General features: G+C 43.2%; 1 protein-coding gene across 14 annotated transcripts in view; it reads right to left on the bottom strand.

Annotated features, from left to right (window-relative positions):
• Nucleotides 1-3,821: 3,821 nt before the first annotated feature.
• ZNF536 (zinc finger protein 536) overlaps nt 3,822-13,741 on the bottom strand; it is a 487,963-nt gene continuing 478,043 nt past the window's right edge. For 10 of the 14 annotated variants that reach the window (XM_055235799.2, XM_055235801.2, XM_055235800.2 and 7 more), the window contains one exon: nt 4,874-6,638. In XM_055235799.2, coding sequence (XP_055091774.1) covers nt 6,394-6,638 — 245 coding nt within the window. In that variant the 3' untranslated portion in view covers nt 4,874-6,393. Of the gene's footprint in view, nt 6,639-13,741 lie in introns of all 14 variants that reach the window. The other 4 variants (XM_055235795.2, XM_055235794.2, XM_055235806.2 and 1 more) reach the window with 3 other exon arrangements.

Raw genomic sequence — 13,741 nt, 5'->3', positions numbered from 1 at the left:
TAAAAGTACTATGTCCTGGGAAACCCTTCAGTCCCAGGGAAACCAGGATGGTTGATCACCCTCTAGAAACACTTCCAGCAAACTGTGCTGCTTCAGGGTGGCCACACCCATGGACAGAGCCATAAAGACCCTGAATTGGCCCCAGGACACTTTCACCCACTCCTTCCCAAGGGCATGAGGCATTGGGATGTGAGAGGTAACGTGCTGAAGAAGTCATGTGGCTCACACTACATTGGCCCTTGGTGATTAGGATGAGAAAGCCATGTGTCTGCAGCAGGCATCACCATTTCCGTGTCCTCGTGGGTTTCCAGACACTGTCACTTTTGAGAACCGTCCTTTGGATATGGCAGCATCTGGCTTGTTCTCTCCATAGCTGTTACATGTACTATCTCATTTAACCTCAAAAAGAGTCTTTGCTGTTGGCACTGCGACGTTCCACTTTATAAAGGAGCAGCAGATTTAGGGAAATGGAATGATCTAGCAGGGCCACACAGCTCCTGAGAGGCCGAGGCAGGACTTGAGAGTCCTGTCTGCACTGAACATTGGCTTTGCACTGCTTCCACTGCCTGGCCCTCCCTCCTCCATCCCTCAGCAAATCATCGGCTTCCATTGCATGGGGAATTACTGTTCTCCTTGAATCTCCTCTTCCAGATAGTTTATATTTATTTGTGTGATTATGAAATTAAAGTCTGTTTTCCCCTTAAGACAGTGATCTCTGGACATGATCCCTAACTTACCGGTATGTCTCTCTCTGGCCTGTACCCCAATGCCTAGAACACAGTAGGTCTTCTGTAAATATGTGTTAAACAAGTGAGTGGAATAACATCTACCACTGAGACTAATCTTTTTCCCATTTCATCCCTCCCCTTTCCCCAGCCATCTTGCTACTACCCCTGTGAGTGACAAGAGAGTTGTTAATACTCAGATTTTTCAAATGAGGAAATTAGAAAACAGCAGTTGAAGATCTTTGTCTAGGGTCATCTTTTGTGAAGGGGATGGATGTGGGGAATCCCAGCCACCTGACCATTAGGGGACCTTTACAAAGCAGGAGGATTTTATCAAGGTCTAGCTTTTTGTGCATGTGAAATTAATCTTAAATTCATCCATAACTCATTATGCCACAATGATCACAATACCTAGCATTTGTAGAGTACTTCACAAAATGTGCATATGATTTCCCTATGTACAGCACTTAATTGTCATAATTTTACAGATACTATCAATGAGCTGAGAACAGTTAAATTGTTAAAGATTGGCTTATGCCCATAATCCCGGCACTTTGGGAGGCAGAGGCAGGAGGATCCTTTGAGCGCAGGAGTTCAAGACCAGACTGGGCAACATAGCAAGACCCCATCTCTATAAAAATTTAAAAACTAACTGGGCGTGGTGGCATGCCCCTGTGGTCCCAGCTACTCAGGAGGCTGAGGCGAAAGGATTGGTTAAGCCTTAGAGTTCAAGGCTTCAGAGGGCTATGATGGTACGACAGCACTCCAGCCTGGGTGACAGAGTGAGACATTGTCTCAAAAAAAAAAATTGTTCAAGATCATCATTCAGCCAGTAAGTAATAAAGCTAGGGTTCAAATTTAAGCCATTACACCCCAAATTTTATATTATTTGTACTATACTAATCTGTCAATTATCTATAGCTGTTTGAGAACTCAACAATGTAATGACGGAAATATATATTGTTACCTCTAAAAAATGCCTCCTCCCCACAGTTTTATTTTTTATAAGAGCTTAATTGAGATATAATTCACATACTATAAAATTCACTCTTTTAAAGTGCACAATTTAGTGTTTTTTAGCATGTTCACCAAGTGACACCAAGGACAACCACCATAACTATCTAATTTTAGGACACTTTTACCACCTCAAAAAGAAACCACATACTCATTAGCTGTCACTGTTCATTCTCTCCTCCCCCAGTCCCTGGTAAGCACTAATCTACTTCCGTCTCTGTGGATTTGACTATTCTAGACATTTCATGTAAATGGAATTCTATCATATGCAACCTTTTGTAACTGGCTTCTCTCACTGTTTTCTAGGTTCATCCATGTTGTACCACATCTCAGGTTTCTTTCTATGGCAGAATAATATTCCATTCTTTGGTGGTACCACATTCTGTTTATTCATTCATATGTGGTTTTTAAAAATAAATTTTGAGCCAACAGCGAAAAACTGGAAGACTTAATACAAAATCCAGGTGTCCAGTACACCTTGAAAACTCAGAAAATTTAATGTCACCTTCCTCTTGGCGATGATGTGCAGTTATTGAGATCTCACGGCGCCCCCTCCCATCAGAGTGGCACGCTGTGCAACCCACTTAAGCCCTGATTGTTCCAACTCTCTTCTCGCCACTGTGGTGTCTTGTGTGGCTCTGGTGGGTTTGAGTTCCATCATGGATGTGGTGTGGGTAGATGTTAGAATCCCTAACTCAACCTTCTGCATTCCAGTCTTCTCTCCCGCATGGATTTACTTCCTGACCTCCTGACTACAACCCCTTAACTCACCTTTGTTATTCATAACAGCAGACAGTCAGAACTGACGATGATTCCATTCAAGTCATCTGCTCCCACCCAAGGACACAGTCTCACACCCTGAAAGAAACATGGTAAACTGACAAATTTCTATACAATTTGGCAGATGTCTTTGCTTGTGACATTTCGGTGGGCCCTCTATATTCCAGAACGGCAGCATGCACTATCCTAGCTTGTTTTGAGACCAAAATAAAACAACAAAACAAATCAAAAAGAAGCTCTTCACATCCTGGGTTGAGCACGCGCTTCAAACCCTCTCAACTCTGTGTCGGAGCTCTGCGTTCACAGTAGCCCCTGCTACCAGACACTTTGTCATCCTTTGTTCTTTTCCTTTTCTTCTAGAGGAAGAATTCAGATTATCCTCTGATAATTTGGACGTAAAAGACTCCCTTGCATTTAATGACTTAAAAAAAAAAGAAGACTTTCTACCAGTAAAGGGAAATAATAGATCCCAATGCTCTAAGTGCCTTATATAATTACTGTAATACGAAGAGCATTAGTATTTCCATAGACTTTACCTTACTGCACCGCATGTCTGCAAACATTTAAAGAAGCATAGTTCACATATGCATGTGCACACACACGCACACACACATCCCCACTCACACACTATGTATGTGGCATAGAGATCGACTCAGCTTGAAAAAGCACAGGCCTAAGAGGACCATTAGTACTGCAGGACCCTACCACGCTTTTTGTTCTGTTTTGTTTTGCACGAGACAGAGCCTCCCTCTGTAGCCCAGGCTGGAGTGCAATGGCGCCGTCTCGGCTCACTCCAACCTCCTTCTCCTGGATTTGAGCGATCCTCCTGCCTCAGCCTCCCAAGTAGCTAGGACTACAGGCATGCACCACCACACCCAGGTAATTTTTGTATTTTTAGTAGAGACGGGGTTTTACCATGTTGGCCAGGCTGGTCGCGAACTCCTGACCTCAGGTGATCTACCCGCCTCAGCCTCCCAAAGTGCTGGGATTACAGACTTGACCCACCCCAATTTTGTGTTTTTTAGTAGAGACAGGGTTTTGCCATATTGGTCAAGCTGGTCTTGAACTCCTGACCTTAGATGGTCCGCCTCCCAAAGGGCTGGAATTACAGGTGTGAGCCACCGCGCCCTGCCCAGTACAGGGCTTTTTATACATGGAGTTTGACAATGTCTTGCCGAAGTCTGACAAACCTGCAAAAATATGTTTTACTCCTCCTAGTAAACATAAGCGAGTAGGAAAAGATGTGATTTTTTTTCCCAGAGGTAGAGGTTTTATTGCGTAAAACACTGGATAAAACTGGGCTGCTTCAAAGACATTTTATTCTAACAGCAGAAAGAAAACAGTCATTGCTGAAAAAACAACTTTTAATACTTTCTATACCAGAATAAAGTTCTGTCAACTGATGTATTATAATAATAAATAATGACCAAGAATAAACTTTAAATACAAAGTTTTCTACTTGTTACAAGCATAGCAACAAAATCCTCTACTCCTATTGATCTCAGATTTCCTCCAAGATAGATTTTTTTTTCTTTGCGTAGGAATGTAGACAGTATTATGACCAGCATCACAGACTACAGAAGTTACAGGGAAAAAACTTGACATGTTTAGATATGAGAACCTGATGACATTCAGAAACTGACGCTGCATCACTGTGGCTGTCACTTGTTTGTATTACAAGTTACAAATGTTCTGGAAAGAAGGCCTGTGTCAGAGGGGGAAGAAGGACAGTAGCACTGGACAAAATGGAATCAACACACACGCCACAAAGAAGAGGGGATGTTCCCAGTGTCACAAACAGAATTATTGCCTGTCGCATCTGAGGATGCTGAAAAGACACAAAAAAATACTGAAAGAGCTCCCAAAGTGCTAGAAATGGAATGTGGCTCTCATTTTTTCCCCCACTTTTTTTTCCTCTTTTTTTTCTTTTTTCTTTTTTTCATCTTTTTTTTTCTTTTTTTTAATTTTTCTTTGCTAAGATACCAAAGGCAGAGCAAACACAGAAAGCAAGGGACTGGCACAGTCACCAAACACAGTAGTGCAGTTAAAATCCTAAAGCTTACTACAGTCGGAAAGTTTTCAATAACATTTCAGTCCTTTCTCTAGGATCATAGAAACAGTTGCATTAAGTTTATCAACTCGATTTAAGTAAGGCAGTGAGAACTATACTAGAAAAACAAGAAAGCAGCTTGCTCTATGCCAGATGGGTCCAAGTTGCACAGCGACCTCATTTACACTGAAACCTCGGTTAGATGACACCCTTTTGACAGCATATGCAAACCGGATTCCTTATTAGCCTGAGATTCTTTCTGGTCTCAGGATAGCACTAAGAATTTTATTTACATTGATTGCAGTTTAGTATTTTTGTAAACTGCTGTAGGCAGAGCTGAAGTTTTTAAGGCCCTGGGGTTTAATCTGTGCTCCCAGCCTGCAAGGAAATATTGACTTTTTTTTTTAAGTCTGAATGATTTTGTTTTAGAAGTTAATACTTTCATACTTCTCTACCACCACAAGCAACAGCACCAATTTCACGTCACTCAAAGGAAGCATGTTAAAAGGCTCAACTTTACACCATGCTAGCAGATTCAAGAATAAACCTTTAACTAGTCTTCTTAAATCATTTTTTTAATGAGTTAAGTGTTTCATTATTGACACTCAAAATCTCCTTCTGTGTGGTGCAGAACTTGATAAATTTGGAGTATCCAATCAGTAGAAAATCTAAAATCTACAAAAATATAGAACACATTTGTTTTACAAAAACAGACATTTTAACTCAAACAGTTTTCATCATTAGAGATAGAGAGCAGGATGTTTAGATTCATATTTTAATACAAGCTATTTCATAAGAGCTTGCTGGAGAAGAAAATCTTGCTTCATATCTGTGACACTTATAAAAACCAACACATGAAAAAAAATCTGATATTAAGGACTGGAGCAGCCTTCATTCAAGTAAAATTTTAAAAATCATAATAAAAAAATCTTTCTATTATTACCTAAATTTTAATTGCTCACCAGCATCTTCTATGGATGGGGTTAGCTAGTTTTTCTAACAACATTTTATGTAATGTACCCTACTTTTTAATAGCAACTTCCTTCTTCATCCAAAATTTTTTTTAAAAAAAGAAAAAAAGACCACCAAGAACAATTTGATCTAAAAAAAGGAATTACTCATCAAACCTGCAATGGACGTTTGTCTGCAGACACTTCCTGATCATTGATTTCATTTGGCTGTGTATTTTGTAAAAATGCGCATTTAAGATCTCAATCCTCTGCAGTGCCGGTCAGCCCTGGCGCTGGCTGCGGGCCGTCTAAGGTTTCTCCAAGAGTGCAGTTACAACACCACGTGAATTGATTTTCTCTGCAGTGACCGCTCCAGTCTGACTGGCACCGCAGCTGCCTCCCGACACATCTCATTAGGGTTCTAGGCAAATGACAGCAGCTGGTGTCAGATTATAGAGGTGTTTCCAACAACGAAAACACAGCCCCTCCATCTTCAACGCAACACTAAATCATTTAGATGGTATCGTTTTTCGGTTAAGAGCATTATTTTTGGACAAAAACGACTTTCGAGTTGGAAGGGCCCCCAGCTCTCTCCAGCTCGGAGGGCACCAAGAATTTTTGAAATCGCTTTTCTCCCACCTGCATTGTTTTGGAAGTACTTGTTGCCGGGTAACAGTTTAGCAGCCATTTTCAAGGGCTGGGGAATTTTTTTTTAATATATATATAGATATCTTTTAAAATTTTTTAAATGTTCTATACACTATTGAGGGGTTGTACATGATTTTTTCCCCTTGGAATGCAGTTAGCAAACTTTTACCAGATGCATAATGTTAAAACTGTGTAAAATACTATTGCAATATACAGGTTGGTCTGCTCAGTTGGTCTCCTCCTGGCCCTTGCCGCCCTCTTCCGTGAGGTCTGCAGAGCTCCCCGCCTTGACAGCTGTAGGCTCCTCGAAATTCCCAGAAGCCTCCGAGTCGACCCTGGAGCGCTTGAACCTGCGGTCGGGATACTGACTGTTGTCAAAAGGCATGCGATGGACGCAGAGGACATGGGTCTTCAGGTTCCCCTTCTGAGAGGCACTGTAGGGACAGTAGCGGCACTGGAAAGGCCTGTGACCTGTGGGCAGAAAGAGTGGCCGGTCAGCACTGCTGCTCACACCTTCCTGGCCCCCAGGGCTCAAAGGATCATAACTGCAATCACCAGTATGATCAATATTATTATTACTTTGCAAAAATCAAATAGTAAGGGTTAGAAAAGCAGCCGATACATCAGGCACATAAGCTAAGATTTAGAAGCTCTTCCCATCCCTGAATATTTGTGTTGTTGTTTTTAGAGATGAAGTCTCATTTCCCACCTTAGGCTGGCAGAGCAGTGGTGCGATTATATCTCACTGCAGCCTCAAACTCCTGGGCTCAAGCCATCCTCCCACCTTAGCCTCCAGAGTAGCTGGGACTACAGGTACACCACAATGCCCAGCAATTTTGTTTGTTTGTTTTAGAGGCAGGATCTCGCTATGTTGCCTAGGCTGGTCTCAAGCTCCTGCCTCAAGGGAGCCTCCTTTTTCAACCTCTTAAGCAGCTGAGATTACAGGTGCAAGCCACCACACCAGGCTCTAGCTAGAGTTTTGAACCCAGACTTTCTAGGTAATTGAAGATAAGCCTCCCCATACCTGAATTTTTTTCTATAAAGGGTTAAATAGTAAATAGTTCCAGATTTGCAGGCAAAGAGGCAAAATCCAAGATATTGTGTAGGTATTTAGAGAACAAGACAGGAAACAAATATTCCTCAACTTTTTATTGATGAAATTCAAAACTTTATTTATGGACACTGAAATTTAAATTTTATATCAATTTCATGTGGGGTGAACTACTATTATTCTCATTTGAGTTTTTTTCCTAAACACTAAAAAAATGGAAAAACCATTCCTAGCTCACAGACTATATAAAAACAAACAATTGCTGGGCACAGTGGCTCACACCTGGAATCCCAACACTTTGGGAGGCTGAGGCAAGTCAGTCGTTTGAGCCCAAGAGTTTGAGATCAGCCTGGGCAACATGGTGAGACTGTCTGTACAAAAAAATTTAAAAATTAGCCAGGGACATGCCTGTGGTCCCAGCTCCTCAGGAGACTTAGGCGGGAGGATCACTCGAGCCGGGTGTTTGAGGCTGCAGTGAGCTATGATGGTGCCAGTGCACTACAGCCTGGACAACAAGCAAGACCCTTTCACAAACACAAAGAAGAAACAAACAAACAAAAAACCAGACAATAGTTCAATTTGGCCCACGAGCTACACTTTGCTGACCCCAATTCTGCACAAAGACCATAAATCCTTCCATCTGGGAGTCTGACTCAGGCCTCAGGGCAAAGCCCTTTCATGTTCTTATCCTCCCATTAACTCTTTATTGTTGAGCAAACCAAGAATGGCAAGGGAGCATGTGTTTGGGGGTGGGTTGAGTGAGGGGTGTCACCCAAGTCTTGCTCTTAGGCAGAGTTGGAAGGGCTGAGCTGGGGGATTTCTAGAGTCTGAGGGTCTCAGGGGCAGCAGCGGAAGTTGTGGGGACCAGGAGAAAGATGAACAGGTAATCAAGGCCAGCATGAGTTTTAAAGAAGGTAGATTTTGAATAGTGACTCTTGAAACGAAACCTTCCTAGAAAGACTGTAATTTCGAACAGGAGATGGATTCTTGCAGAAGTTCACCTAATCCTCCAAGCGCAACATCTCTACCCTGATGCATCACAGCCATGCACAGACTCTACCATCTCAAGGAACTGGTAAAACATCTGACTGGGGAAGTTATTCTGAAGCAATGGCATCTCCCCTGCTTCCGGGAAGCTGTTGATGAGCCATTCCTGGAAGCTTTCGTGTGCTGTTTCACCCAGCACTCAGAGAGGTCAGGGCCCAGAGCTGGGTTTCATTTGCTCAAAAAAAGAAACAAGTAAATAAATGGAGAGCTCCATCATTGGCTCCAGAAAACAAACAAACATATTCAGCACTTTTTCTAAAGCAGTAATAGCAGTCCTGTGTCTATTTAGCAAAACAATGTTGTTCTTGAAAAACAGGAAGCCAATGCAACGTTGGAAGCAGAAGCTCACTTTCCCACTGAATTGCACCCAGTGCTAAATTCTTGCTTCTTGTTGGGCTTCTGGAGTTCACTGCCTCTTTGTTCCCTCATAACCAACTGGTGTCCAGGACTAATCCATTCTACCTGTTGAATCTTTTCCTTTGCAATGCTGACTTCAGAACCAGGTCCAGAGTGTACTGATTATTGTCTAGACTATGAACATGGCAGTCCGCAGGGGGCCTTCATGCTTCCAGTTTCCCACTTCCAGCCTGTCCTTCCCAGGGACAGCAGAACGAGTGCCTAAAGCAGAAGCTCAGCCTGTGATTTCTTTGCCCCAAATCTTTGATGGCCACTGGCCTCCAAAGGAATAACAGGACTTTCATGGCTCAATCCTAAATCACCTTTCCATTCCACGCTACAGTACAACCCCTTTTGCCCACACCAAACCGAACATCAGATGGTCTCTGCACGTAGATGTCACTGTGCAGTACCTCCACAGCCTTGCTTGTCTACCCTCTCTCTGAAATGCCACTTCATTCTCTGCAGGCTCAAACCAACTTCTCTATTCAGGCTTTCATCAGCGGGATGCCTGCTTTGTGGGCCTGAGTGTAGGTACTGGTCCTCCCAAAAGGCTGTGACTTCCTGGGGCAAGGACCATCACCATCTCAGTGTTATGAATGCCAAGCCCAGTACCTGGCACAAAGCAGGTAGGCATGAACTATTTATTATCTTCTTGTATCACCTTGCCTTTTTCTAAGGAATTATACATTTTTGGATTTTCTTTTTTTTTTTTTTTTTTGACGGAGTCTCGCTCTGTTTCCCAGGCTGCAGTGCAGTGGCATGATCTCAGCTTACTGCAACCTCCGCCTCCTGGGTTCAAGCGATTCTCCCGCCTTAGACTCCCCGAGTAGCTGGGATTACAGGCATGCACCACCATGTCTAGCTAATTTTTGTATTTTTAGTAGAAATGGGGTTTCTCCATGTTGGCCAGGCTGGTCTCAAACTCCTGACCTCAGGTGATCTGCCCACTTTGGCCTCCCAAAGTGCTAGGATTACAGACGTGAGCCACCATGCCCGGCCAGGAATTATACAGTTTTGGATAGTGCTTCTGCTTCTTCTGTTTCTACTGTTGTCCCTAACACAAGGCTGAATTTGATCAACCTTCCCACTTCAAGAAGCCAATTTGCAAATCTACAGACTTCAGAGTTAAGAACAAAATAAAGTACAAGAATAGTGCACTTGCTGTTGGCCCTTCCTGACAGCCAACCACACGAGGAAGAGCACCGCTAGCACCAGGGGCCGGTGCCATGATTGCCAGGTAAGAGAAGGAGTCCCCAGGGTGACTGCCCACTTGCTGTCTTGCCACCCTTTTCACCTTAAGGGCTTGCTCACCTAGGGAAGGCCCTGGGTTGGGAGGGGAAGGACAACTAGACATATTTCTAATGCAAATTTACGATTGTACAAAAAAATGCAAATGGTCCCTGTTCTTCATGACCTGGGAGTTAGGGCATAGGATGGAATTAGAATGCCAATCAGAGGCAATGGGATGGGCAAAGCCACGCCCATTCTCCCTACCTTAATGGTGAATCTAAGTCAGGGCTAAGCTGGGCATCAGTGAGCTCCAAGTAGATCCTCCTGGCCAAGCAGCTTAGAGACAACACAGAGCCTCCAAGATTCAGCCATCCAATTTTTCAAGTTATCATCCCTGTGGACTCGAAGCTATGCCCACGACTCACTGAGAGAGGGTTCCAGCTACTCTGAAGTGGACACTATTGGGCAAGAAAAAGGCGGGCTCAATTTGTAGCTGGAGGCCTACAAGCCAACTGAAGGTCATCCCAAACAACACAGAGAAGGAGCAAGACACTGGGAAACCTGAGAAATGTTTCGAGGCTTTGGCCAAAGCTTCTCTGACATGGACAGTGTTTTCCACGTTTCTACGGAAGGGCAGCTCTGTAGCAGTTCATGGACAAAGGCTGGCCACTGTCCTAATTGCCATGGCTCAGATAAAGCTAGGGCTAAGTCATTCGTTTATTCATTATATGGGAATAATTAATTGATGGAGAATGTCACTGTCATATGACAAGTCTTTTGAGTAAAGAACTCCAAATAATAAATAAAAATAAAAAATAAAACCAAAACCTTTGGTACCATGATCCAAAGAGGCCAGCAGCACTATGAAACAAAGTGATCAAACCTCAGTATCCTTTATAAATCTGCCTCAATTTACCAGGATGACACTGGTTCTTCCATTCTTCAGTTGTTTTTGTTCATCAGCAAAACTGTCTATTGTATTTTCCTCCTTTTTTTTTTTTTGAGACAGAATTTCGCTCGTTGCTCCGGCTGGAGTGTGGTGGTGTGATCTCGGCTCACTGCAAGCTCTGCCTCCCAGGTTCTCGCCATTCTCCTGCCTCAGCCTCCTGAGTAGCTGGGACTACAGGCACCCGCCACCACACCCGGCTAATTTTTTGTATTTTTTTTAGTAGAGACGGGGTTTCACCGTGTTAGCCAGGATGGTCTCAATCTCCCAACCTCATGATCTGCCCGCCTCAACCTCCCAAAGTGCTGGGATTACAGGTGTGAGCCATGGCGCCCAGCCAACTCTCTACTGTATTTTCTGTTGTCACATTACTAAGTAATAATTTCATGTATGAATCCTATGCTACATGGAAGCCACCCTCCCTACAAATGATACTGCCACAGGAGTGATGCAACATGCCTCCTGGCAAACTAAAATGTGAACCTCAGATATCACTTCTATTTGCAATGAAAGCCTTTTTGATTTGGCCAACTTGGTATAAAAGCACTTAGTATATTTTTTCCACCAATCAATTTTAAAATATTAATCATGATTTTATCCTATGGTTATATTTTGAATCTCTGTTTCTTGGGAATAGTCAAAATGTATAATAATAATTCTGGCAGATTTGAATACTTCACTGGTCAAAACATTAGTATTGAACTGGTTTCATTTTCACTTAGGTGAGATGGAAATCTATATGTAAATCCACCTAAAGCCATGCACGTATCCATTTGTAGAAAGAAGTCTATATGATGCTAGAATCATAATAAATCCTGATCTTGCAATGTAACTAATAAGTAGAAGCTTTGTAGATAATACTGATAGTACCTAAAGACCCTGAAGGCCTTCATTCCACAGTTTTTCACATACATTTTTGCATGTTTATCCTAACATTTGAGCTTTGGACTATTTTGCCAAGGGATGACATCAGTGCCATTGTACAGATGAGAGAGCTGAGATACAGTGAACCTAGAAGGTTTGGCTTTAAAACAAATTTCCAATGGATATAAAGTACTTAGTCACCCTCATTCTCTAAACTTATTACAAAGACTATGATTAAAATGTGTGTTTATAAGCTCACACACACATACACACACACACAATGTGTTAGTTTATACACAATTTACAATGCATTTTATTCTGTATCCATAATATTGTTTATAGACACACACACACACACACACATCTTTCTGAGTTGTTTGCTGAAAGGCTCCCATGAGACTGATGTGGAAGAAAGTTCTATGAAGAAATGAAAGGCCCACCCTTGGGGAAGTTGACTGGGAGAAGCTATGATAGGCCCGGAAGAAGCCATTATATTTTCCCAAGAATCAAATGTAACTGAAAGCCTTATCTTTTGATGATGAGAACATTTATTCCCAAACAGAAAGCTGTTGCTATGCACAGTACTGTTGGACATGACACATTTCTGAGTCCAAGTAAATCTGGATAAAAAGTTCCAAATGTCTCTCTACCATTTGTCCCTGTGAAAGCCCCTGATGATAATAAGACTGGGATCTGTTGGCTTTGGGTCAGAGAACATAAGCAAGTGCTCCAGAAAAAAAAAAAAAAGAAAAAGTGCTGAGCTCTGCTGAATACGTCCCTGTGGATTTCACATATTTCTGACAGCAGAGACCCTCCTGAAGGCAGCAGCAGCAAAAGGGGCCCATGGAACAACGCCGGAAGACATTCCTGCTGAGGTGGCTGTGGGTTTAGAGGAATTGAGATCTCTCTAGACGGACGTAGGCCATCTCATCCCCAGAGGAGAAGCCGCTGCAGTCCCAGAGGTGACAAGGCAGCCCCTCAGTGGCCTGCACACTTCCATCTATCTCATTTTTTTTTTTTTTTTTTTTTGAGATGGACTCTCACTCTTGTTGCCCAGGCTGGAGTGCAATGGTGCGATCTCAGCTCACTGCAACCTCCGCCTCCCGGGTTTAAGTGATTCTCCTGCCTCAGCCTCCCAAGTAGCTGGGATTACAGATGCCTGCTACCATGCCCGGGTAACTTTTGTATTTTTAGTAGAGGTGGGGTTTCACTATGTTGGTCAGGCTAGTCTCGAACTCCTGACCTCATGTGATCTGCCCACCTCAGCCTCCCAAAGTGCTGGGATTACAAGCATGAACCACTGTGTCCAGCCCATCTATCTCATTTTAATGAAACAAAAGACCAGCCATGTTGCCTGTGCCATCTTAGTTGACTGGTCCTAGACTCGGGGATTCCTAGAGGTGCAAGGAAGATGCTAATGTCCATCAGCGTTGAAGATGCAGAATAAGTATTAAGACAGACTTGGGTCAAGCAGGCTTCCACTGTGGTGGAACTGAAGAGAGTAAGAACACCCACTCCTGCCAGCTCCCCGTTGGAAACAGCATCAAGGCGATGGCCTCTCCCAAGATGAACCTGCTAAGAAGCACCACACTCCAGGATGGCCTTGGGTCAAACAGGAAGACCCAGGACTCTCTTGTTCTGGCACCTTTGCTTTACTTTCAGGGCCCTCCTTCTCCCAAGTGGACCGAGGAGCTTGGGTTCCTACCACTGTTTCCCTCCTCTGTAAGGCTGCTAAGCTACTAGCACCTTGAACTTCAGTCTCCCCTCTCTCTGACCTTGGTCAACCATTGGAACACAAGGCTTCCATTTCCACACCTTGATAATGACGCAATAATACTGACACCTATATCACAGGAGTGCTGTGAGCATCAGATGACGGTATGTGACACATTGACAAATGATGAAGAACTCCAAGATGTCGGCTGCTTGTCGTTGGCATGGCTGCTGTTTCCAATGTTGTCATCGTGCTGTTGATCTAAGCTGGCTCAGGGGAAGCTCTACCTGGTTCTTCATTGAAAGTACGGACTTAGCAAGTGC

This window comes from Symphalangus syndactylus, chromosome 13 (assembly GCF_028878055.3).
Source record: "Symphalangus syndactylus isolate Jambi chromosome 13, NHGRI_mSymSyn1-v2.1_pri, whole genome shotgun sequence".
NCBI lineage: Eukaryota > Metazoa > Chordata > Mammalia > Primates > Hylobatidae > Symphalangus > Symphalangus syndactylus.
The sequence above is the reverse complement of the archived record's forward strand: the minus strand, read 5'-3'. Positions and strand labels throughout refer to the sequence as shown.